This window comes from Dromaius novaehollandiae, chromosome 12 (assembly GCF_036370855.1).
Source record: "Dromaius novaehollandiae isolate bDroNov1 chromosome 12, bDroNov1.hap1, whole genome shotgun sequence".
Taxonomy (NCBI): Eukaryota; Metazoa; Chordata; class Aves; order Casuariiformes; family Dromaiidae; genus Dromaius; species Dromaius novaehollandiae.
This window is the reverse complement of record NC_088109.1, coordinates 19,444,046-19,471,587: the sequence shown is the minus strand read 5'-3', so window position 1 is coordinate 19,471,587 and position 27,542 is coordinate 19,444,046. Positions and strand designations below refer to the sequence as shown.

General features: G+C 40.6%; 1 protein-coding gene across 5 annotated transcripts in view; it reads right to left on the bottom strand.

Moving 5' to 3' along the window:
- Positions 1–27,199, bottom strand: part of SLC25A26 (solute carrier family 25 member 26) — a 95,718-nt gene extending 68,519 nt beyond the window's left edge. For 3 of the 5 annotated variants that reach the window (XR_003260752.2, XR_003260753.2, XM_026110128.2), the window contains exons 1-5: positions 27,008–27,198; positions 25,272–25,428; positions 23,061–23,170; positions 5,037–5,141; positions 3,589–3,636 (exon numbers count right to left, since the gene is read on the bottom strand). Coding sequence is in view for 3 of the 5 variants with exons in the window: in XM_026110128.2 (XP_025965913.1) it covers positions 3,589–3,636; positions 5,037–5,141; positions 23,061–23,170; positions 25,272–25,428; positions 27,008–27,040 (453 nt within the window). In the remaining 2 variants the exon portion in view is untranslated. Of the gene's footprint in view, positions 1–3,588; positions 3,637–5,036; positions 5,142–23,060; positions 23,171–25,271; positions 25,429–26,767; positions 26,896–27,007 lie in introns of those variants that run through there. The other 2 variants (XM_026110155.2, XM_026110148.2) reach the window with 2 other exon arrangements.
- Positions 27,200–27,542: the final 343 nt, after the last annotated feature.

Genomic DNA, 27,542 nt, shown 5'->3' with positions numbered 1-27,542 from the left:
CATGACCCAGTTTCCTCACTGGTGTATGCTGGTGCACTGCTATCACAGGAAAGGATGAGTCTCACTTGGATCTGCTTTGGAAATGACATCATGGGAATTCCACATCTTTCCACAGCCTCCAATTTCTGCCATTTATTCAAAGTCTCATTCAGCAGCCTCAGAACCAGACTCCTACTTTTTGCTTCATCACAAAAGCTTTCCTCTTGGAGCACAGATGTCTCTTTCAAGCTGCTACTGCCAAGAGGATGATGCACTGTTCCTTGCCTGCCTTTACTTTTTAAGCATTAGTTCAGAGTAGCTAATGTCAAAGGAAGATGCAAAGATCAACAGGCAATGGAGAGTGTAAGAGAAGAGGCGTCATAAAGAAGGTGGGAAGAAAAGTCGTAGCCAAGACTTCTAAGCTTGACTCAAGTTTTCTCTCTCCTCTGAGGTTCACTCAAAGGTTTGAGTGAGCCTCCACATGAGGTTCACCTTCACAAGAAGCAGTACATATTCAGCCACCTTCTTCCTCTCCTAATACTTGTCTTTGCAGAAAGCATATTCATGAGAAAATAAGGAAGCTAAGTAAAAGTATGAAAAATCAAAAATGAAGGGTTAAAGAACTCCCTCGCACCAAAGCGGCTAATGCAAATTAAACAGAGTGGAATAAGGCTGTCTTGAAAAGATCTACTGTGCTAAGGTAAAAAGGAGAGCAAGAAGAGATTTCAAGATCTCACCCCCTGTATAAACAATCAGATTCATTTTCACATAAGTCCAAGCAACTGGCAAGCAGAGCTCTCTTCAGGCACTGAGATATGCTTGGCGCGATATGCAAAATTTTAAGTAACAGCTAAAATTAACTTTTCTTAACTTCTGGCTTAAGTATTTTATTAGCGCAAGAATATTACTTCCTAAAAGGAACCCAATTCACTGCCTCTTACAATGCACCCCACCCTTTTTTTTTTTTAAATGAGAAATCATGCATTGAAACCCCCCTAACCAAAAACTCACTCCACTGTAACAAAACAAATTATTTTCTGTGAGCAAAGAACCGAAGCATGCAAACTCTATAAGCACAAAATTCAGACTGAATTAAGTACCACACTACCTATGCTACACAGCTACCTGGATGCGTCCAATAATGAACTTGTACGGATTTTTATCTGAAAATAAAGATTTAACAATAAAGGAAGAAGTGCATTTAAAGAGAGGGAAAAATAACAAGATTAAATGTCAGGCTTACAACAGTTCCAGCTGGAGGTTCAATATGCTGTTCTTACTCAAACGGATTACTGCTCTACAACACGGTGTCGGAAAATGCAACAGTTTTAACATGGTGATAGAAAAAAAAAAAAACTTTGTGAATTTAACATCAACTATGATTTGTTTCATTTTGAAGAGAAAGCACATTTCATTTGGTAATCATTTATTTCTCATTCTATTGGACAGATTCTCCCCAAAAGCAATACTTCAACTGAAATCAGTTCTGAAGGATCTTTTATGAATATACATGATGGAGAGGACCCCAATTAAATTTCCAACAAAGTGCTGCCATTTTGAGTAAACAAAGTTATCTCAGCAGGGTCACACACTGTGCTATGAATCTGGTCTGCAAATTAATTACCAACCTGACATATGTCAAAACAAATTTTAAGGAGAACAGCACCCAGTTGTAACCATGTGTTTTATCTATCTGTTAGTATGCAAAATCTGTATTCAATGACATCTAAATTTATTCATTTATTCAGAACCCCTCAGAGAAATCAAAATGACTTACTGGCCTTTTTTTGCCTGTCTCCAAATGAAATCTGAGTGAATAACATGTGTTTAGTGAGCCAGAAAATAAGTACAGGATGAAACTATGGTGGCATCTATATTTCAGAAAAGCAGGTGTCATCTCTGCACAAATAACTAATTTTTGAAATATTCAGAGCCTCTAAAATAAACTCTGGTGCGTTGTCACTTGTCAGTATTTTAAGTAACACTAAATTTGGGATTTCTTATTTTAGGTAATATCCATCTTTAACCTGTGTTGCAACGAGAGCTGGCTAACACAACTGTCCTAAAAAGAGTTTTCAGTGTCAAGAAAGGCTTTTTAAAGCCAGTAACTATTGAATGAAGGGCTTAAAAATCCTCTGCAACTAGCACTATCATCAATGGCAACACAGCCAACAGAGCTGATCCTGTGTTTAAAAAAGAGGCAAAGATCCAAGCCTAATTTACTCAGTGGCATTATATAAGAAGGGAACAAACCCACGCACGTCACATTGAGCACAGTAAGTGAAGAACCCTTTCTGAACAATAGCCGATATGTTTTCATAGGAATCAAGCCTCGTCTCTTTATTTGAAGTACTCATGATTCAACTTCAGCTTTGTCAAATGACAGCCCCTGGGGTTTGATTCTGAAGCAGTTTTGGCTTGGGAGCTCATCAGCATATGTTAAAGGAAAAAAGAAATCTTTCCATGCACTGGCTAATCTGAACCAGTTCAGAGAGGATCAAATACATTTTACAGGAACGTTAGTGTTAGGACAGGTTTTACATTTAAACAGAATATCCAGAAAGTTCAAAATTTCAAAGAAGCCATAGAGGAAACCCAATACGCAAAACAAGAACTCAAGAAGTCGCACAAATGCCATATTAAAGTTCTAAAAGTCAGAGATGCCAAGGCTGTTGGCCCGCGTCAAGATTCCCGTGGGGCGATCTCAGTTGCTGCAGTCTCATTTGCTTTAGAAGAGCACCAACGATAAGCAAAAGGCTAAATCAACAGCTGTATCAAAGCAGGTACCATAACTTAACAATAACATGATCAGACCCTCTGCTTACCTGCAAAACTCAGTGGGAACAAGTCGGGGTCACAAAACCCAACAGAAGTGTTTTTCCACTCCTTTTATAATCTGTCTTCAGTCCACACAGAATATCAAGTATTTCCATGACACTAATGCTGAAATTCATAGTATGTTTATGAAGAGATTTTAGTTTAGGAACTACTTTCTGCCATGCAGGCCAAAACATACTTGGCTCCAGTTCTTTCCAACAGTGAGGTACTTCTAATTTAGGTTAAGTAATGCCATACCACATCCACAGACTGGATAACTAAATGCATTAAAAAATAAATAAATAAATAAATAAAAGGCAGCACAATCCTCCCTATATACAGATGACAGATAATCTCTTGGAATCTGCTGACAAACATATTTAAAGAAAGCCTAAATCTGTCTCTGCCAGACTTGGCGTGATGCCAGCGCTTCACCACTGTTAGAATACATACCTCATGTGATGCGGTCACAAGACTTGAGCAAATTTCCAGTACTTTATAATTTTCATCATGTTAATATACACATATTTCCATCCCCTCAAGACTTAGCAGCAACAGAACTGAGACAGGAAAGTAAATGGCTTTTTGCACATATCAGTTTTTTTAATGCCCATTATCAGTATTCTATTAAATTACAGGCTGATAACTTACACCTAGAATGAAGTACGCTAGCATTTAAAGCATGTGGTTACAGCAATTCATCTCAGTTGTACCACTTCTGTATCTCGTTAGAAAACACAAACAAGGTGAAGTGAAAGGAATCCATTTCAAAAAAGACAAAAAATGTTTTACCTCTCTTAATACTGTGCTTTTATATCCCCGATAAAGTCCTTGAATACCCTGTAAACCAACAAAAGAAAGCATCAGCTATAGGGAATTAGCTTGCCAAAGACCACAATTTATTGGTGATCACAGGGCAAGCATTACAGACTTACTGACAGTCAAACCTGAACTTTTAACAAATTGACTACATTGATTATAACACTATATACTGTATTCCACGATTTACAGTGCCAGAGGGTTTTATCTTCATTTCAATGAGCATTTAACCACTGTTCAGAATAATCAATTATGAAGTCACATTGAGAAGAAAATATACCTTACTGTTAAATAAAAAAGGCAAGGAAGCACTGAAACACATTATTTCTAACTCTGCTTGCTAAATGCATGCATAACTTGAAACCACTACTCATCTGCTTAAGTAGCCCATGTAAAATGAAGACGTAGGATGACAGCTTGATCATACGTCCAGCTTCTTAGCTTTGATTCAGAGCTTTTTATCAAGACAGATTTTTTTTTATTTTTAAACTACATGATAACATTTGAAACACTTTAAATGGACTTTGTGTTCATTTATGCATCCGTGTATAAAATATCTTCAAAAACAGTTTCTCTACTATTTGGCAAACCTTACAGTTCTTTGGTCAGCTACAAAGAAGGAGAAAAGCACACAAACATGAAGAGCAGCAGTTTTTAGAGCAGAACAACCAAATCACAGGAAAAAATTCCAGGGACCCTCTTGGGCAGAGTTATCACGATAGTTTTCATTTACAAGCAAATAAAAATCAAGTTGACCATTAAAGAATCCTATTTATTTCTTCCTTTCAGCTGGTTTTTGTACACGGACACTTGTACAATACTTCTCCCAAAGTGTTTTCCAGAGCCACTTTCTCTTTTATTGAATACAACTTGAAAAACACCCCTTATGAGACACCGTAAAAACGGTGGCAAACAGGTGCTACAGGAAGGAACAGTATAACTATTGAAAAGATGATAAAAGCCCTTATTTTTCAAAAGTTATTCCTACTGGAAGAGTACTCATATCCAGGGCTGCCACAGAGCCCCTCTGAAACGACGCCCTTAGGATGCCCCCCAAAGCGTGCTTCAACAACTGGAAACTATTCAGCAAGTTCAGGATACAGGGACTCAATGTCCTATTGCTCCAGACAAGCACTGTCTGCATAAATCTGAGCAGAGTCTGGGAAACTGGAAAGCTAAACCCCTGCATTTTAAATGTGGGTGTCCCAAATAATAAGAGGAATAAGAGTTGGCTGGTGGGAGCGAAGGGCTAGGCTTCCTTAAACATAACATGTTTTTGCTGTTCTCAGCAACAGAAGAATTGATGGAAAAGTGCTGGAACATAACAAAATTACAATTAAGTTGTAGGAATGCTTCTGGACATGTACGGCACTGAGTGTGAAGAATGATGTAACTTATCTGAAATTTTGCTCTGAACTTACCTCATGATATAAGGTGTGGGAGAGAATCCGAAAGGTACCAGAGGAAGGAGAAACTTGGGCCCTTTGCTTGATGACTTCAGATGGGACCCGTATGAGGCACGCAACCTGTAAAAGAACCACACATTCAGACAGCAATTCCCTCTGTTTCCTTACTCTTCACGGAGTTAACAGATAAGGAGATTGTTATAAGTATACAAACCTGAGAAACCAGGACACAATTTCTGTACTTATGAGTTGATCTTAAAGCTTGCGCAATTGCTCTCAGAGCTGTGCGCTTTCTAAACTCAAGGTTGTACTAACAGAAAAATGGAAGTAGCTTTGCAATTAACGCTTCAGTTTTATCTTCCAAAGCAGTAATGGATTTTGGTGATGAAATCACTGACAATATCAAAATTTTGAAGCCACCCTTCCCTTTGGTAGCCACAGGAATTTTCCCCCAACCATACAGATCTAAAAGGGAGAATCAGGACTTAAGAGATCAACAAACATATTTCCTAGACAGTTGCATTGTGCCCTCTAGTGACCAACACCAAGAGACATTCCAGGCAGGGCACACACAATATTCAAGGCTTCCCTTTAAGTCCACACCAGATTTCAACTGAAGAGAAAGGATCAGATTGACTCTCTTCTATTTATTTACTATGCAAGAAAGCTGCTTGCTGTTGGATGCCACAAAAATGTGCTCTAGCTTTTCAGAAAGAGTTAAATCTGGTTTTTAAAATGTTGACCTGTCACTACGATTTGAGATCAGAGTTAAGGTTGTGTGCACAGTTTTAAGGAATGAGGACACTGAAATGTGGGAGAGTTATGAACCTGTCATCTCTCTAAAAAAGAGCATTTAAGGGCTGGTAAACAGGCAGTAAGAAGAGCTGCTTCTTTTCAGTCTGTCCCAGGGCTACTTAAAATGGTCTTGGGACTGGTGGCAAAACACGGGAAATAACACAGATCTGCCAAATTTTTAGCCCCCTTCAGTTCCATCCTGTGCTGTGCTCAGGAACATACTGTGCTGAATTTGATTTCTAGAAGTAAAGGTAATCGCTGAATACTTAAAATCAAGACTAACCTAGCTGAAATCTCTAGGTCTGAAGCAGCAAACTAAGCCGCTAACTCAAATTCACATGTGCCACAGACAGTTTAAATTTAGCAACTCACTGCCAGACTGTAGATACTCAAGTGCTACTGGTAACTTGAATGATTATTTGTCCGTAACATAGTACAAAGTTTAAGTTTCATATTCATAAAGAGACTAAAGTCTGTTATCCTGTTACATTCTTACAACTTTACCAGACAACAATATCCCAGAGTCATTATAGCTCTATGTGCTCTTCAATTCTCAGGGTCAAAAATAACAAACGACCCCAATATGTCAAGAAAATAAGAACTGTCAAGTTTTTTGATAGTTCAGCATAAATATTTATAGAACTTCATGCTTCATAACACTCCATGTCCTTATATTAGTTTTCTATTCCTTAAAAATACAGAGACAGGAGGAAAACTTTAAAAAGGCTCAGATGAAATCAATCTGTGCAACCAAGAGGATACCAAGAACCCAGCGTGGCTTCCTGACATCTACCGTGTTCCAGTTTTGGCACCAGAAGGGTGGCTACAAAGTAATGGCTCTATTTCCCCCGGACTACTTGGGGTGCATTTTGTTTCAAATTAACTTTGATGTTCCTCCCATTTGAATTTGAGCTACAAGGAAATCTCTGGCTGCACAAGAACAAAAAAAAGTGATTACACTGTGCAGCTATGAAAGGAAATGAAAGCTCGTGTCACCCAGGCGCCTCTGTCAGATCGGCTCCACAGGGCACTTCGGGTGCTAAAAAAGCTGTAAGCAGCAACTGTCAGCATCAGACTCAACGGTGACATTTTCCCTGTGCACCTGAACTTACAACTTGCTACCTTATTTGTTTCTACATGTGTACCTTACTATCAATAACAATTCAAGCAGTCTTTTGATGTCAGTCAACACAGCTCTCTAAAGGAAAGTATGCACCACTAACTTCACACCTGTCTTATTAGACCACAAGGTTAAAGAAAAAAGAAAACAAAGAAAGAAAAAAAGCCACCTGTGATAGATGGGTGCAGAAAAGAAATCTCGAATTTACTATATTCAGCTATAAATCACTTCAGTGTCTTCTAGGTAACACCACAAAAGTTAGAAGAATGCAAATGATCCACAGCCCCCAGTTTTCTGTCGTAGCTAAATCTGTTCAAGCAACATCGGTGTGACCTAATACACTGCCTTCTAGCATTAAGAGAGTATCTACTGAAAATTTCTGACTTGCAAAGTTGTAAGCAAGTTACCACTATGTAAAGATGAAAAAATATCATTGCAGAGCTGCTCTGCAGTAACTCTCTACGCATATGCTTTTACCTGCATTGACTAATAGATAAAACGAGCTGCTCTGCATGCTACCCATAAGGGTGAAAGCACAAGAGCAGTTATCATAAGGCAGCTAAGTTTCACACTGCTTTAGCTGACTGTATCTTAGGCAGGTGCCCCTACTTCAGTTACACATATGCAACTTTTTCCCCTGCCTCAGGGGCTCTACTCACTCTGGGTGGTCTTTGTGCTGGCCGGACAGCATAACGCACACAGCCCTGGCGCTAACCAGGGCTCCTAGGCACCGTAGCGATACAGCCTGCGGCCCCACAAAAACAAACTCCTGCCAGGTCCCGTGGGACAACACGTGCTACAGGGAGTGCCAAGAAAGCAGGGCTAGAAACAGACACAGAGGACAGGTAATAATGTGACTAAGGAACCTCAAGTTTGCATAGCGAGAGCCCATCCACCTCCCTGATCACCAGGATCCCAGGAAAAGTTTACTTTTTTAATTCCTCAGCTCTGCACCAAATGAAGCCTATTGCTTACCATGGAAGAGCACAATACAGCCCCTCAAACTCGAGCCATTCCTGGTGAATCCTACTGGTTTTAGGGATGACCCCACGATGAATTAGCTCTCTATCAGACATCTGTGGAGCCAGACATGGAGAGGGTACAGAAGTGGGCCCTCGGTTACTGCAGCATACATTAAGGCCCCAGACAACAGTACCCTATTGATAGGGGCAGAGCACATTTCAAGCGAGCTCTGGAGCCTATTTCCATCTGTTGATGGAAGCAGAAATACAGAATCAAGATCCTACAGATCAAGTTCGGGGAGGGGGGGAATGGGTACTTCCCTATAAATTCCTCACTTATTTACCAGGTCTGGTATAGAATTCTTCAGTTTTCAGCCCAAAATAGCAGGCATTCAATCTCCCATGTCAACACACATGTATGCATACCATATGGACAAGAAGGGAGTGACATCTAAACCAAGGCTCAAGCATTTTTAGATTTAAGCTTGAATAAAGCTTGATCTTAAAGCTAAAAACAAAGGGATTATTAGTTCACATAGTAGCTTACAGATGCTACCTGTGACAATGTGAGCACCTACTACCTTACTAGCCTTTTACTACTATAACCACTTCTGAACAAGAGTACTGGATTTCAAAATCTTGGTCTTAAATCATTACCAGACCAGACTGCTGAATCCAGCATTCACATACAAACTTAAGTGCATTTTTAATTCACCTATTTGCATTAGACAGTAAGGGACAAAAAGTAAAAATGCGATTATTTTGTTAACATTTATCTATATATTACTAAGACAGTATAGCTTCAAATTAAGTGAAAGTAATCTTTTTCTTGTCAGTTCTGGAAAAAGTCTTTAACTTTTGGATGTTCCTTGCGTGCACCAAGGCTGCCATCTTCTGGTCCGATTTGTGTTCGACTCGGACTTCGCTGGTTGTGGCTGCTCTGATCAATGTCTCAGCTGACCCTGGAGAATGACCAGCGCATTTAAAGTCTCAAAAATCTATTTCAAGCACAACAAAGCCTTTTGCACAAACTGATTTAAACATTTTGTTTCAGCACACCTGAAACCTGATCTTAACTGGCTGTAGCTTAAAGAAAATACATCTGCTACAAGTAGAATAGGAACATGCACGAAGCCTTTTTACACTGGCTCAGGTAAGTTTATTGAAAGCATCTCACGTTAAAATACTGACTTCTGCATGGGGGCCAATCCTGCTTAAAGCTGGAGCAGCTGTTCAGGATTATGCAATACTGACCTAATTCATCAGCACGAAGCTACCTATCATTTTTCTTTAGACAATATGAAGAGGCATATAACAAAAAAAGGCCAAGGAGGGGATAGCTCTGCTTGCAAGGTGGTTTTATGCGAGTCGGTCATCCTGGCCTCGATTCAGATGCCGGAACCCAGATGCCTGGATTCAATAGCCAGAGAACTTGGGACATACACACAGCTCTCTGCTAATCCAGAGCAACTAGCAGAGACCAGAGCCTAGCGTGAAAATGGCTGAAGAAAACGCCTATCCAAGTTTTGTTTTTTGGGTTTTTTTTTTGATGATGATTTTGTGATTAACGTGACAAAGAAACTGGAAGTAGCTGGTTGAACTCAAGAGAAGCCGTTCATTTCTATTTATTGACAGAAGAACAAACTATAATTCCTAGCGTGTCCATGGGCTGACAAAATATATATTAACAGCGCTTCAGAGAAATATGCCATTCGTCTTCACAAACTTCAGAAATCAGTCACAATTGTGAACTGGCATTTAAAGGATGCAGTGGTGACCATTAAGGGCATAGACACTAAATGCATTGCAGTTCAACATGTTACAGAGAGGAGAAACTTCTTAACCTCCACTGGCAAGATAACAGTAGTCACCTGATTTGTGCTAACTTGTCTTTGCAGACAGCAACAGAAAAGACTGGCAGCAAACATGAAGTGCTGCTCTTATGCAAGGTACGAGATGTTTCAGATCCATTTTCCTAAGGAAGAAAAAGCAAATGTGGAACAGAAATTCTCACACTATGTTCTGATATTTATACACCTTTTTCTTTTGTGATATCCTAAATACTACCAAACCAGAAGGTGGGTTTGCTCTTTTTTTTGTTGGTATTTTGCTTACTTGCTAGAGAGAATACACCTTTTTCTGCATCTTTTATCTTGGACCATTTAATGAGAGTGCATCCCAGAATATAAAGCACAATGGACCCTGATATCATTTTACTTAGCTGAAATTCAGGAAACAGAATAGCAAATGTTGCCCTGACAGAAAAATCCACCGCAAACGCTGGAACAAGCACTTAGCTGCAAACCACCACAATGGCATTTCTGATTCACAATCCCATCTTTGCTCCTCTATCCAATATGTTCTTGTTCTTAAATCAAAGCCAATCATAAGACAAACACATCAGAGAAGAGCTCAACTCTTTCCAGTCTTCAGAGCTAATTTATTACCCTCAAAATTAACAACTCCATTTAGACTTCCAGCCTTTTGGCTCTACCCTTTGTGTTCCAGGCTAACCATTTTCTACATGACTGTTTTTGCAGGTTTTAGGAGAGAACCAAAGACAACTGTGTCATGTTTGAGAGTTTATTTTTAGGTAACTGTGGTACAACTTGACTATTAACCTTGCATGCATGAGCTACGTGCACAATGATCCAGAAACATTTGAAACAGGACAGAGCAGGTGTTACAGCCACTATTAAGGGCTAATATAGGGTATTTAAATTGGGTCGAGGCACGGCAGGTTTTTCCTCAGAACCGGGGACACAGCTGGTACAATGCTATCCCCAGCTTTGTAACTCTAAGGAGAGCAGCTTGAGAACGCATTTCCATATGCAGCCTGGCATGGAGCTTGCACAGTAAAGGATCTGGCTTACGCATTTACAAGCTCGCATTACCATACTGCCTGAGCACCTCATGTTTAAAGTGAGATATATACAATCCCCATTCTTAAAACAGGATACTGAAGCGCAAGGACTAAGGGCCCAAACCATTAAAATGCTGGCACTTAACATGCTCCTGGCTAACAAACTGATCTGTTCTCTGCACTAACCTGGGCTTGGGTGAGGATCAAGAGTAAATTTTTTCCACGCTGCAGTTAGCGTGGCTATTCTGCTACGAGGGAGAGAGTGTAGTTTAAGGACACAGAACTGTTCTGGAACAGTGTCAGTACGCTGTGACTTAGGAACCTGGGCACAATGACTCCCAGGGAATCTTTGGCTTATAATGGCTAAGACTGCTTTGAAAATTGGATACAAAAACACGTAATAAGGTCCAGCAAGCTTTTGGGCTTCAGCTTTGAACCTTTTACAACACTGTCTTTCTACAGGACTTTAACTTCCTTGTTGGGAACTTAAAAATTAGTTTTAACAACTTTTTCTGAGGAGCCTGGGAAACGTTAATTGATGTTCACCATGCAAATATAATTTAATATATAGCACTAACGGAACATACCTGGGGAAGAGTTACTCTTAAATGTCATTTGCATAAGTTTGTTCTTAATCAAATAAGAGTCTAATGTATGACACTATGACTTTGTATCCAGACAGCAGAGACATTAAATTAAACCTCATGATACCTGTGCAAGATAATCACTAAGACAGTCAAGAGCAAAAGCTGCTGCACAAAAATGATGACAAAGAGGCTATGACTTATCAAAGGACATATGTTTAGGCTGCTGTCAATCTGGAAACAGAATCCTAATCTCTCACCTCATTCTTGAGAGTCAGTAGGATTGTTCATGCCAAGATAGTATAGAAAAGCCAAGAAAAACAGAACAATCTCTAAAACCTCTTTTCGAGGGGAAGAAGAAATAAGGATTTTTTTTAATGCACTTTGCATTAGCCCTGTCCATACAGCTGCTGACAAAAGCTACTTTATAGTTCAGGTTTTTTACATGATGCTTCTCAAAATAGGGTAATAAATACAATATAATCTGAGTACCACAGTTTCTATGTCAGATACTCTCTTGTAAGTGGCATATTAGTATTTTTAATCTGAAATAAGAAAAATGTCATTTTCTATTCCTCAGATAACTGAATGACTGTTTGAAATAACAGGCAAGTCTAAAACCAAAGAGATCTTAAATTGCTCAGGTTTCCTCTGGATCTTGAAAAAGCAGGGGAAATTTCCATCCTGATTCAAGCAAGAGCCTTTCAACAAGCCTTAAATTCATCATTATAGCTTTCCGTGGCCTCCCCAAATTCTGTTTATATCTTTGCTTCTTCAGAGCTCACTGTGATTCAGCTGCCTGATAGAAGAGAAAAACTGAACATTTCCATGCAATATTATGAGATTGGCAAAGTGTTTCATCTTCCAAATAATGGTTTTCAAGCTCTGGCCACAACTCTTGGATTGGGAATGTTACACAGCAGTGGAGACAGGGTAAGTAAGGAATGTATCTATATACAGAAGATGAACAGCCTAACCCTTTCCCTTACTGTGAAAATTAACAGAAGATAAGGAAACATGAAATGCACATCTGTCATTTGGTTTCATATTTTCTTTGGACAGAGAAAGCTGAACTGCTGCAATCGCAAACCCATAACAGTTCAGACACCAATAAAGCCTTAATCTAAATAATTACTGCCCTTTTGACCAAGACAGAATGAAAATGTAAGTCTCTGTGGTCTGCAATTTGCTGTAGATTGCAACTCAAGGAAGTCCTTCCACACATGCTCGTCAGCAGGCTGTGCTACCTGCTAAAGCACAGCAAAAGTGGAGAAATGAAGCACAACACCTATTTTAATGAGGAAATTGTCCCCAGGGATGGCAAGAAGATGCCCATTATACATACTGTCCACTGTCAGTTTATGCTTTAAGTGCCAACCCCAGAGAAGAAGTGTTCACATTCAAAATAAAGCCTCAGACTATGCTAATCTTATTTCCACTGACACCATATGTACATACATATACACACACACCATGGATGTGCCCTTCCAGCATAGTTAAATTCATCCCTGTAGAGAGCTGCTGGGGTCAAGAACAGGCGACTCCACTCCTGATTTAAAGCCCATGGAGAGAACAACTTTTGACTAATGGACTTTGGATGGGAAAGTTTAGACAAAGCCAAGCTCTTTGTCCTGTCTTTTCTTCTGACTGACACAATAGAGCCTTCATTAAATTAACTGCAGCTCCCCTGTATGCTGGCAGGAAACATTTCTTCAAAGAGCAATCTCACCCAGCAAGATCCCTTAGATCTCAGCACTTCCCAGGGCTTGAAAAACATACTATTTCAGAGATGAGACCTTTCAGAGGGACTGAATGTCGCGGGCATTTGGAATATAGGAGCTTCTGCAAAAACATTTTCAACTTTCTCCACAGTTCTACCTTAGATGACTCCACCTGGAATTTGCAGAGCTGTTTTGCAGGGTGTTGTTCCATTCTGCTACTGTCAAACCTAAGTCTGCTGCCTACTCTCACTTTCCAGAGCTCTCCTCTCCCTGCTCCAGAGCACCGCCCTCACCCCACACGCTTCCTCACGCAGGCCATCTTGAGCAAACCTTTTCGCCCCAGCTGCCTGAAGCTCTCAGCTGGCTGCTTGTCCATCATTTAAAAGTAACACACTCAAGATGGGCTTCTGTCTCACCTTTCAACTTCCTTCTCTATGCTCAGTTCTCCAATTGCCCAACTATGTGCTGTGAATCTCTCACTGGAGGCTCCCTGCCTACCTCTCCATCAGCTGTATCAGTTACACCTCGGAAAACTGGCCAGTCTCTTTTGTCCCAGACAGCGGAGATTTGTGTTGAGCTCTCTTCACAGCAAGAGGGAACACTGTCACCCCACTAGGATCAGTTAACGGGTGAAGAACAGGAAAAGTCTATGGAGCCGACAAGGCCTACATTCTGTACAACTAAAATGGTCTTTCAAAATTTAATCAACATACAGCTGTGTATGCTTGCTTTAAAACAAACTTCAAACTTACTCAAAGCATCCTGCTCTTACGCACTTCTCTTTTGTACTCAAGCACAAACTAGAAGTCCCAGGGATTTTGAAGTTCTTCATCACAGTTACAAAAACATGGATTAAACCCTCGAGTGACAAAAAGCAGACAACTAAGTAGCTTTAAAAATTCCAGTCTTTATCTTCCTTAACCAGCTTGGTGCTCTGAAGCAAGGTTCGCTGCTCGAATCGTCAGCTGCTACCACTCTTAAACATAAACAGCCTTAAAGGACAAGAAGAGTAGGCCCTTAACTCAACTTACAGAATTGTCTGCATGATCCAATCTATCCTAGCAACTCTTCCGCCGCTATGAGCCTGTTAAACCTATTTTAAAAGTCTTAAGAAATTAATTCCATCCACCAGCCAAACTGTTCTTTCAGCAAAAGTTCCCTTCCAAATTAGCCTGGTGCATCCCATCCAGCAAAAAACTTTTTCCAAGGAGCTAAGTGGGGTCAGACTGTGTTACAGCAGGACAAATGTTAATGAGATTCCAGGCAAGAGAACACAGGCAATATTTTCTGCAAACACATTAAGTCTCCCGTTGAAAGATGGCTAGTATTTTACAATTTGCTCAGTCTCCTGGGGTTACATTGGCCCAGAACATGGAAATTTCAACTGTATTGTTTTTTATCAAGTGTTTTCCTTTAATTGATCCCTTACTCTTTCCTACAGCCTTTACTTAAAGGATTATGGGCTTGTCCACATATGGAGCTATCCAGAAATAGTCACTCCTGACAAACCCTGTACAGAACCTTACCTTGGAATAAGCATACCTTATTTTAAATGATCTCAATCTTTGCCAAAGCTGACTCTGGCAGAATAAGTTGCAATCCAGGAAATCAATCAGGAAGTCATTTTTAAACTATTTATTTCTTAGTTATACTCTTTAACTCAAATTAAATTTCCTCTTTAAACAATGCTTTGAGCTCAGAATAATTTTTAATCAGTCCTAGTACTGAAAGAAAAGAAGTGACAAACATCAAGCTTCTGTCCTCCAAAGTGGCAGTGTGCTTTAAGTCCTGAGCAGACTACATAAAGTGATCTAGGAAAGGAGAGCTGATGAAGAAAAGAGGTAAAACGTGCAGTTAACAGAGCATACAAGGAAAGAGCAGCATGGGTGGCTGGTTAGGTGTTTGAGTTCCCTTAATTTGCTGCTTCATTCTTTAATTGTATGCTAAATTTGTTGGCAGTATTTGTGAATTCATGTCTCCATTCATCTTTATTTACAAGCAATTTTGAGCTACAGCTTTAATTTGACTTTCCGCCTGCTCTCACTATGCTTCTTCTCCGCTAGCTTTTCATGGCAGCATTCTCATATTCACAATGATCTTCTGACCACTGCTCAGCTACACTTCTGCATAACGGCTTGGCAAAAGTCCTACAGCATCTGTATTGCAGACCTGACCTCACCTAGATTAATTTATGAATATTTCAAAATCCATCATGATTAATTCAAAAGACCACACACCTTGCTGCACTCCCCACCATTGCTTGTCTTGCCAGGGTCAGCACGTTCCACTGCTCAAGGCCTGTAAGCATCCAGCTAGGTGCAGCACAAAAAAGCGAGGCCCAAAATGGCAAGCCCTGATCAACAATAATAGCCTGGAAAGCATAAGTACTGTAAGAGAGATCCTATCAAGCTTTGAATATTACAAGTTTTTCCTATATCATAGCTATAGGCTGTTAGTACTGGCAGGGGTGTAGTGGGGATTGACATGAACAGCATGGACTAGGAGGAGTGTGCGGGCATCACCAAAGCCTACCTGCTCTCCTCAGTCCAACACTCAACACACCAAACAGCTCCAGTCTGATACCAGGACCAGTCCAAGCTAAGGCCATTTCAGTAACGGAGACAGGGAGGTTTCCTGCTCGGCTTCAGTAAATCTTACAGGATGAGCAAAAGAGGTTACTTCACCTCCTTCAGCACCACCTGAATCAAGGCTGGCAGGGTGACAGCACAGGGTCCCATGTTTAGTTGCTACAACAGAAATATGCTGTCAAATGGTAGAAATAGACAGGGGCTGAGATATGGAATAACCTCAGAGAAGGGGTAGATTTATCTGCCAGACCATACTACACTGGTTGGGAGGCAATGGGGTACAGAATAGAAAATGCGGCTTTCCATTTAGAAACAATTCTGTCCATTTCTTTGTTCTGTTCTTAGAAAAGGGAAAATTGTTAAAAATTCAAAGCCATTAGCCCAAAGCCTACATACAGTAAGTACTAAATCATCTCTTTGCTGCAGCAGATGATTGCTAGCTTAGAAGCAACTCTCCCTAAGGTGTCCAACCTACCTGTTGAACTGAAAAACCACATCCTCCCACATGCAAGTTCAGGGGTTTCAAATAGCCAAAAGGTGTGGCATGAGGGGCTGTTTCATCTCCTATAGATCTGATTCCTGCAGGCTGATCTTCTAGTGTTTACTGCACTGCAAGCCCTAAACGGTTATCCTGCTGGGGACACTTTCATGACATCTCTTTGTGGATTTGTCTGGCTCATGCTTCCATCCTTTTCCTCAGAATAGTGAATCTCTTCTCTGACTTAGCCAGGTAGTCTCATGAAATTTATACTCACTTCTGAGATTGCTGTTCTTCTATTAAATTAAAACTAGTTAACTGTTTCAAAAGCTACTGCCACAGCAGAGGAGGAGGAGTTCACAAATGGTCAGATAAACATGGACATCATGATGTTATATGCCTCACTTCTTCACAAAAACAAGCCTAAGATAATACAACACTCATCTTCCTTGCCTTTTTCTTTTTTTTTAAATGTTATTCTCAAAATGTTCATTCTACAGAAATGTGATTTGCAAACTGTCTTGCTTGCATTTGGGATTGCTTCTTCTAAGAAAAAAGTTAGGATGAGCAGAGAAAGCTAGCTGAATTCCCCAGTAAGCTAATTCCTACATTAAGAAGCTTTTCTATCTGACACATCCCAACAGTGCATAAAAAAATTTCAAGTTATTAATGCTGAGGGTCAGATGGTAATCACAAATGAACCACACACTTTGCTCTTATCACAATCTTAAGTGGCAACACACTGGAATACACAAGTGAGATTGGAATCTCACCTTGAAATACCTGTCCTTACCTTGCCCTGTGGAGCCAGGTAAGGTGATAATGTGACACCGCCTACCTATTTAAGCCAAGAGGAGGCAGAGTGTTGAATGCCCAACTGCGTTTCCATGTTTTAGTTACTACTCTATCGAGCTCATTGCTCCTGCTAGTTTGTTTAGGTTATGCAAAGCATGACAAGTCAGCCATTCTCATCCCCTCTCCCCAGTCAAGCAATAAACTTCTGGATGTTTCAATTCAAATGGATTTAACATCCCTCATTTCTCAAATTTGGAAAAAACTTGAGCATGCAGCTCCACCAAAATCCTTCTTGCTGAAGCCAGCCAAGCCTATCACCTTTGGAGGGAGCAGTCCCTACATAACCATTCAGAATTGTTCCAGGAGAACACAGCTGAGGTCTCCACTTTTTCCTAAGAGGTTCACGCTCCACCAAAGCTTGGTGGATAGCCTGAGTTTTAGCATTCTTGCAGCCAGACCAGAAATGCCTTCCTAGACCTGCAAGCTTGTCAAGCATTTACATGACTCAAGGGAGTACAGAGCAGAGACACTGAAGCAGGTTGAAAACAAGCTGGCTCAGGAACCCAAATAGGCCAAATTAATGCAGGCACTGTGTTATTAAAGACTACGTAGCCTTCAGGATCTGAGCTACTCCTTCTGTCTAGTGTACTGCATACTGTGTAGACACACCAGCTTATTGTGGGTAACCTGGGGATCTTGCAAGCTTAAGGATGCACTGCACAGTGTCAACACACCTCCAGCACTGTAATCCCGAAGTGCTCTGGAAAGCTACACAAAGGCAACAGCAGCTCAATAACTTCAGCAGTAATCAGCTTCCAGAGCACTGTCACTAATGCAAATTGCCAAAAGAACAGGACATCTACATCCCATCCTGGTCCTCAGCCCTTCCCCCACAGGTCATCTCACAAGTGAGCTGAAAGTCAAGCAGTTTATTTTCCTACAGAGTAGGAAGAAAGACAAAGCCACCAAAAAAGCCCAATTAAAAACAGAAAAAAAGGCCAGAAAGATAAAAGTAGACCTGATATTTACAAGCAACAGCCCAAAACTGCCACTAAGTATCTTGCAAAGCTCAGATCGTAACCATAACAATATCCAAATATTAGATGGAAAACACTGCTGTCAGCAAGCTTCTCTAGAACGTGATCCAAATGACTTTATTCTCACCTCCATGGAAAAGCCAGCAGGATGTAAAATTAACTGTGCTGAATCCAAGCACTTTGGCTCTCATGAAGGAAACCTCATCAGCAAAACTGGGACAATCTTAAACTTGTCCCATAAAACTATGTTTGCAGCAGGCAGCAGGCTGCTGGGGGGCAGAGCAGGGAACTTCTCTTTACTCAATTTTCTTGTAATTATAGTATATATGCTATTACTATGAGGCTGACAAAAAAAAAGTACGAATGAATTAACTTTGCATCTGCAATAAGCACTCTGTTACTATTTAAAACGGGCACTAAGAGGTTAAAAATACTGCTCCTTCTCTGAGCTACACCACCTCAGAATATTAAAAGTAAAATTTCAGAACATCTGGTTTTCCTTTCCACCCCCTATGATATCATGTTTTCCAGGCACATTTGGCAGCTCACTATAAAGATACAGGCAGACTAAACATACAGGGCAATGTAGAGTCAGGATGAAAAATTCCAATGCCCTGGATGCATTTCTGTGTTTCCTAGCTCTGAATTTCAGTTACACAGTGGTATACTAAGGGTTTTTTCCCCTTAGTAACTCTTGTATTCTTCAACCTTCATTCTTCCTTGATGAGATGATATGATATAGTGTATATCTGTCCTCTGGAGTTTTGACTCTGCCTTTGTAAGTAATTTCTCATGTATTATGGGATATTCAGAGTCCCTATACAGCAAGATTCAGTTATAGGAAAAAATAATTATGTTTAATGGAGTCAGATTTTGTGTGTACTTTTCTCTCTCTCACTGCTGGAGATGAGATTAGCCTTCTATATTCCTCCTGTCTAAAAGGAAAACACAGCTATGGCCGCTGCCTTTTTACTGCTTCGTTTTGTGCCTCCCAGTCCGTAACTGGGAAATTGGCTCAACCCAATTCCAGGGCACTCTGTTTCCCATGAATTTACAGAGGCTGTAAATAATACAGAAGAATGCCTGTTATAAAAACCAAGAACTCCCATTTGACTGATTTCTCTCATATTTTATCTTATCTTGACATGACCTCTGCATTTTTAACCTTTACCTTTTGTGTTATTACTACTATTTTTCACAGGCACATCGTGCTAACACTCATTCAAAGCAGATTAGTCAGCATTAACATACCTTTAAGCTTAGCAAGTCTTCACATTTTACTGATGCACAAGAAGGTAGCCAATTCATATATGCTCACCAGTGAATGAGCAGCAAATTCAGGAATCCAATACCAGTTTCTTGCTCTAAACCTTAATTCCTCCTTTTTATAAAAAGAGAGACAGTTTGAAAATGGGAAGAGATGTCTTGGGAATCCTAACATGACAGAATCTTTGGCTTATTATTTCACATTTAAAAGCAATTTATACAAAAGCAATTATTTAAAGCATACAAAGGAGAAAATGTGTGTATGAAACAAAAGAACTACTGACAAAATAATAGTCCCAGTGGCTATGCCTTGATTAAAACTTAATGACCAATCAATAAAACCATAATTATAACTTTCACCCTGATGCAATTTGATCTATATATAAAAAAAACTATTCCAATCAGCTAAGACTTGATATAAAACAAATGTGAGAAGATCCTGCTTTGTGGTATTTTTATTATGGGTTTGTTGTAGCAAATCTCTAAATCCCTGCCTCAATTATTTTACAGCTTAGTTGTCCCATTGTACCAAAAAGGTGGGGGGGGGGGAGGGGGGAAAGAAGGCTGGCAGAAAGCAGAATCTTATTAGCCGAGAAATGGCTGTTTCAACATTGCAGTTTCCACACCATCAAGTCAGACTGTCATTTCAACAGCTATCACTATGCATTTCTCTGGCCTTAGGGTAGCAAGAGCTCTCAGTTGAGGCACAGATATAGACAATCCTGAGCAAGTCATTCAGCTGTGCTGTACCTCAGGCTGTCAGCCTGAAAATGAAAGCAGTACAGTCCCGACTCATAAGGGTCAGGAGTATACGGACCACCTTGAAACATTCAGGCAACAGGTCTGCAATCATGCAAGGAGTCATCTATAGCCAACGATTCTTTGGCTGCTGCCAATTATATTGTCTGGCCATGGCTTTCGTACAGAATCCTCACAGGCAAAGAAAGAGCACTATAAAAAAAATCCATTTGCAAAAGAAGAGATTGATTTTTAGAAGCCTTTCTTGTGGATTTTTATCACAGAACATTGGCACCTCTTCATGGGGCCAACCATCATTTCTTGATTCTGAAACAGAGCAGTCCACTTGAGAAGCCTGAGAAACCTCTTAGATCTGCTGTTCCATGAGTTGATCAGGCAAACAAGGAGTTTAAGGGCTATGCTTTGCAAGGGTGGTGAAAAATCTCTTGCCAGTTCCTAAAAGCTTTCATAAGATTTCCATGGAAACAAATTCTATGCATTGCCTGAAGTTAGAAGCTGTAACCTGACAGTACAGAGTTTAATCAAGATCAAAAAGAATCTGCCTGAGGAGGCAACACAGAAGTATACCACCCACCCCTAAATCTATCACCTTCCATCTATTCCTGCCTATAACCACTGCCAAAGCGATTATTAGATGCTGCATTCAGCTATGTTCACATGCTTGGTATGTGAAACTATGGTCACGTTCAGTCTAATCAGCTTGATTTCCACATGAGAATAAAAATCACTTGGGAAGCAAAGCTGAAATCAAGGAAAGCAGGAACAGCTGAACTGCTGCTTCGCTTCCTGTGGGAAGTAGCTAGGCCAGGCTGCCATAACACTGAGGCACCTAGCAGCTAAGCTAAGGCGGCATAAGTCCATCTGCACTTCTAGCAGTTTGGGGCTGAGTTACAAGTAAGCTAGGCCACTGAGGGGAGTGTAAATGCAGAGGTACACGTGAGAACGTGAAGCCAATTTTAGGAGATAAAAAAACCTCACTTAATAAAAGCAGAATACAGAATCAAAGACATAATACATTTTCTGCTCCATGTCATGGGCTAATTTTAAGTTGCAAATGAGCCAAAAAAGTTAATTCAGTACAGCCCATCACCCTCCCCCAAACTTGTGGGGAGAGAGCAGTTCACATCCCATTTCATCACTGCAGTGCCAAGAAACACCCAGTGTGCCAAAACCAAGAGTAAGGAGGTGGACAGTGCTGGCAGGGACAGCAATTTACTGTTTACAGCTGAACACCTAGCCCCGAACACTGCCAGGACACTATGCCAACTCTGCAGTTAAAAACAAGAGGAATATTTGGGGAAAGTAGTGTTTTGCTGAACCTGGAAAGTATTTGATTCAGCTATCCCAAACCAACCTTACCTTCCTTGTGTTTAACACAATATTCAAGCTGCTCTGTGTATTTTACTGCAAATGAGTGGCAACTTGTAGGCCTACACTGCAGAGGAGTGTGGATAAAGCATCTTCTGTGTTTACTGAGAGACAAGTATGTTGCTGCAGACTATTTACAAAAGAAGTTCCTTTCTGTTATTGAAATGTCACATACTAGCTCTTGCCATAACCAAACTCTCAACTCAGCAGATCTGTGGGTTGTCTGGTCATCCTGGCATTGCATGTTGGCAATGGAATTCATTTCATGATCCTAAAATGGAATATGAAGTCACTTTCAAATAGACCCGTGACATTTCCTTAGTGCTGAAAACTTTCTCCTCTCTACAAAAAAATAAAAAGAATTTAAAAAAAAAATGAAAGGAGTGGTCAGTATAAGCTGGGAAATAGCCTAAATACACTGAGACTGAAAACTCAAGAGGGCAGAGGTATTTTAGTACTTAAATCCAATAGGTTAGCGCTATTTCATTTGTAACCTAGAATTTTTTAAAAAACAAACAAAGAAACAAAAACAATCAATTATTGCAAGGTCCATGCTGTTAACAAGGCAAGGGCAACATAGGCATCAAAACAAGAGAGGCTTCTTTCGCAGTCTTCCTTACTGAGCATCTAAAATGTTCAATAGAATTTGGTCTCAATTATTTTGGGCATTGTATGAACTCAGGCAAAGCAAGTCATTACTTGCAGCTCCAGATCCTACTATAAACAAAGTAATTCGAGTTTAATGGACCAGAAACAGAGCAACTTTTCCAAAAAGTGGGGGAAAAGGCTTTTAAAAAGCCTATATATAGAAATAATTGTCATTATTCACATATGTTTTATTCCTGCAATTACCCAACCACTATACTAAACTGCACAGAGCTACAGCTATCAGAGGGACTATATGAAAAACTGTCACTAGAATACACAGGTATGCATCCCAAGGAAAAAATGTTTTGTTACGTTACCTACAACACTTTCCACTGAGACAGGCTTCACCAGGAAAGCATTACGCATCATTTGACAAGTGAAATTACACAGCTACCAGTTGCCCCATCCTGTCATGTCACTTTGTACATTCATGGGTAGAGTCCGCTGATAAATGGAAGATGCCTTCTCATCAGTATGACAAACTACCTTTTGGGAAAAGGTGTTCACTGAATCTGAATACATGGAGGGAAGGGGGTAGGATATAAATATTAATTAGCACTGGCTATTAGCAGCAAAGGTAGATGGGTTTCAAACTATGAGACCTTCCTACTATACATATAAGACCATTGTCTCACGATTGTAAAAACCTTCTGCAAATGAAATCTTTTTCATGACTACCCCACATGAAGCTGAAAGGCTGTATAAGCAAAGAAAGTTCTCTTGAATCACAGCACTGACACAAAGCCACTATAATGTGAAGGTATAATCATGTACTAGAGTGATGCATGCTTCCTTTACATACTGACTTAACGAGCTCTGCCAATAAGCCTACTAGGAGTTAGTAATAACTCATTTACACACCTTGAAAGAAGTCCCACATTGAATTTTCAAACACATCAACAATTCATTAGAAAATAAGAAGTAATATTTTTGTAATAAATGTCACAAAGTATGAAGATGGTCAACATTCGGAAAAGTAAGAGATAACACCAAATCTGAGTTTTCATAAATCAATTGTTTCCTCTCCTCCCACAATAGATGAACTTCTACCTTACCACTTCTCCAAAGGAGGCAGCCACCATGTGTGTTACTGGAGTCAAGTATGATGTAGAGCCACAGTGCAGCACAGATTTCACATATTCATAGGTGATAAAAAATGCAGCCGCTGAAATTCAAAAATACACACAGTCTTTTAACTGTTTCTCCATCACAGAACTAATACAAAAATATTTAGACGTGGATTTTGTCACTTATTATTCCAATACTGTGTTTGAAATAAAGGTATTTATTGCCCCAGAACGGTACAATAGTATCAACACAATCTGTAGCTAATTTCCTTCAGAAGTTCACGCTCTTAACTTTCATTGGCAAACCTCCCATTAATATCAAAGGTGTCTGGAGTTCAAGGGAGTATTTAGTATTGAGATAAGAAAAGATGCATTAAATATTCCTGACTGTCCAGTAGGTTTTGGAAAGTCATATCTTCCCTATTTGGGGATTGCAAGGGTAGAGATGAGGCTGTTCCATACTAGCTGAATTGGGTGACTGATCTTTACTTTTTGTAAAAAGGTCAGTGGAGCAATTGGGGGAAAAAAGAGTGAGAGGGGAGAAGAAAAAAAAAAAAAAAAAAGGTACTTGATACAAGTCTGCTACTCTGCAGAACTGTTTCACTAGCAGTTACTAATAGCATCTTCCTAGCAATGATCATTCAATATTTCACACTTTCATTACAGAAAAAAAAATTCTTCAAAGTTGCTCAAGTACTCTGGTCCAGCGGGCAAGAAACATACAAAACTAATCAGCGCATAGCAACAGGGTGTTTTTTTCACTGCAACAGTCAACTACAAAGGCATTTGCACCTTAAGGGTTACTCCCCCCTCTCCTAAAGACAATTTCAGTTCTTAGTCTCACACTGGAAAGATAAAAACACAGTTCAGATTTTGAAGATGCAAATCCTGAAAAAACTGACATGTCTCGCGGGGGAACAGATTTTAATTGTAAAGAAGGACTACGTGAATTGCCTTCCACTGCTAATCAAAAGATGCTTATCACCTCAAAAGGAGATAACAAAGGAGACAAGATAAAGAACTGAAATTTTTTATTATCATCTTATGAAGGACATCAAACATTTGAAGGTGTCAGTGGATTTGTCAGCAAACTTCTCCTAACACTACTGACAGCATAGCTTGGTGCTTTCCCCGCCCCCCCCCCCGTATAAAGAAGAAACAGACAAAGGCCTTTGGAATTTTAGATGCCTTTTCTCTGCAGGGACTACAAGTATTTACCTTTTTAAATTTTCAATTTCCAATGTATCCCTGATGTCTTCTGATTTTAAGTGACTTGTAATTATTTCTAGGGAGAGAAAGAAGAGCATAGCATCTCCAGGGCAAAGACCTCCCATGTTCAATCACTTTGAAGAATTCTTACGCATTTCTAGTACAGTGAAAGAAATACAGTGGCACAAGCGTCCACGGAAAGCAAGACTTATGCATTCTTTGGCACCTGGAAATGCCTTAGGATGTTCCTGTAAGTAGGAACAGGTGAATAACACATGCCCATGAACACTTCCAGGGGGGTTGTATGGGGTTGTATGCCTAGGACATGTAAAGTACCACCAGCAGTGTTTAATACTGGCAACTAAATACCACTTGATAAATTTTAGAGTTCATTTATTTTAGATTTGTTTGAACTGCTGGGCTACACCAATCAGTATATACTACTCTTACCACAGAATGAGGCTTACGATAGAGAGACTTATACAGACACTTGACAGAGTAAAATACACTGGAAGAGAACACTGAATTGCATCCACATTAGAGACGTATACTGTCCCCTTAACAGCGGGACAGGCTTCTCTAAATATTAGCACAAGCTCCAGTTCCTACCCACTGTTAAGAGCCAAACTAAGGGACTGTTCATGTCAGAAAAGTTGACCATAGTGTGAAGCTGAAGTGGTTAATTAAACCACAAGGAAGGCCTCAGATGCAAACTGCATATTTTTAAGAAATCCCGTTCAGGCAAGTTCCTAGCTGAAAAACAGCGGTAAGACCAGACACACAAAACCCGAGCTTTTCCAAGTAAACACATAGCAGCCTTCACTCCAGGCTTCCTCAGAGAGTTTGTTCAATACTGTACAATGCTAGAAGCTGTTCCTCGCAGAGTCCAAAAACAGTCACCTGCAGGAAAGGAAGCCACGGACATGGATGTCCTATGCTAGATAAGCTCCCACCAAAAGAAGGAGAAAGCATAATCCAGACAAAATTTACCATTTGGAAAGGATCCTATAGCAGTGGAAGGAACACCAGCATAGATGCCACGAAAGCCACCAGCCTTCCTAAATCCTTGAGGACTCTGCAGTCTGGTTTTCACAGTATCCAGTGGGAAAAGGATCAAGTCAACACAGACACCAGCAACTCCACCAGCCTTTGAGATAAAACCAGGGAGTAAAGTGCATTAATATTTGCAGCAGTGAAACAGCAGTGCATATGTGAACAACTGAATCATGCCTAAACCAAAGTACTACTGACTGTATCCATTCTGAATTGTACCTGATGGTCTCACACAGGTCTCAATAGCTTCTACAGCTGTAACAAGGAAGCTTTAACAAAAGAGAGAAAGTAATAAATATCCCAACTTTAGAACCATTGTCAAGCGGTACTTTTCAAAGCAATGAAATATCCAGCAAAGCAATGAAACACTGATTCATTGTACATATAAGCTACAAGACAGTATTAAATGCCACTTATAAAAATAAGACAGCACAGAATGACCATTACCTCTAGGAGCTTGTATGAAAAAAATCAGAGAAGGACAAAGGCAATTCTGTTTCCCCGAAAACGTTTCTAGAAAACAGATTCACATTTTCCTAGCAAACTTCTTTTAACTTTCTTTTTAAAGTCTTTAAAAATCATTTTAAATAAATATATTTCGAAAGTTAAAAGGAAAAGTGAGAATTTTTATTCATAACAATTCTAGAGGGAAGAACATACCCTAAAAATTAGTTTCAACTAAAGCTCAATTAAAAAAAAAAAATCATCTAAAAACATGGAAACTGGAAGAAATATCTACAGGACAGGACTGAACTGTAGGGAAAAAAAAACTTCTTAAAAACAGGAGGATGAGATGGAAATACAAAGCAAACCTCAGTTCAAAAAAGTAAACAATTAGCATCAATCAATTATGATACATTATTTAGATGCATTGCTTTTTTGAAAAGACTTACTTTGCTGAAATATACCCCATATAGAACAACACGCAAGAAACAGCACAGATTTTTGACCCTGCCTGAAAACAAAATCATATTACACTGTATGTTACTCTGAATTTCTTTCAGTGCCGACAGAGGATTCAGAGAGGCATTCACTATCTACTAGTAAGGTTTTAATCAATAAATTAATTACTTTTTTAATCTATTTGGCTATTTTGCATGCATTGGTTTTTCTCACTCTTTTTCATCAAAGTTCTTATCTACTCAAAATAACATTGATCAGATTTAATCTGGCCAACTGGCGAAACACGCATCAAAAGTTACTAATTGCTTCTTTGGATTTCAAGCTCCGGTATGTTGAACGCTATTTAAATTCATGAAGTGGCTGAGGGGGCACCTGCCGGAGGGTGACACCACCCGCCTGCGCACGCCGTCCGCAACCAGACAGCGGTGATTTTTAGATAAAAACGGAAAACGCAGCTTCTCCACCGCCTCCCAGTAACGCCAGCACTACTGGGAGTTGAGCTAAAAGCCTCTACCAGGAGCTGGACGGACCTGATAAACTCAGCCCCTGGTTTTACTTAACAGCGTTGCTGGGTTAACCCAAACGCACCGAGCGCGGCCTTGGTGCCGCGGCCGCCCGCCACGCGCAGCGCCGCGGGCCTCCAGCCAGCCCCGGCCACCGCGGCCATGTTTGTAAACGCACCACCGGGAGTTTTTCGAGAGGCCGGTAGCTGGGGAGAGCGAGCCGCCGCGTCGCCATGGCAACGGGCAGGCCCGGACCCGCGCACTCACCGCCAAGGCCGCCCACGACTCCCGCGGCTCCATGCGGAGGCGGCGCCGCGCCACGGCCCTCCCCGACGGGCAGCACGGGGCTAACCCCCCCGCTCCGGCCGGCCCTCCCGGCGACGCATGGGCGCAGCCATATTGCTGCCCCCTGACCCGCCGGCCCCTCTCTGTTCTGCGCCTGCGCCGAGGGCCCCGCGCATGCGCACGGCTCGCAGGGGCGCCGCGGCGGGGCCGTTGAGCGGCGGTTTGCCCTTCCCGCCGCCTTTAGTGATAGAGGCCTGTTAGTTACTCCGTATTAAAGTATTAGTACTTCGACTGTTAAATAATTATCGTTCAGTATTAATTAATTATCACTTGACGCTAATTAATTAGTGGGTAGTATCTATCGAATATTGAAGCACTCGATTTTTTTTTTCCAAAAAATCATGGAGGAAATTCCAAAAGAGCGGGCCTGGGGGAGGTGCAGAAAAGGGCGGCTGCCTTGCTCGCCGGCAGCAGAAAGTGCGGGGCCTCCTGTGGTGGAGAGTGAGCTTTCCGCTAG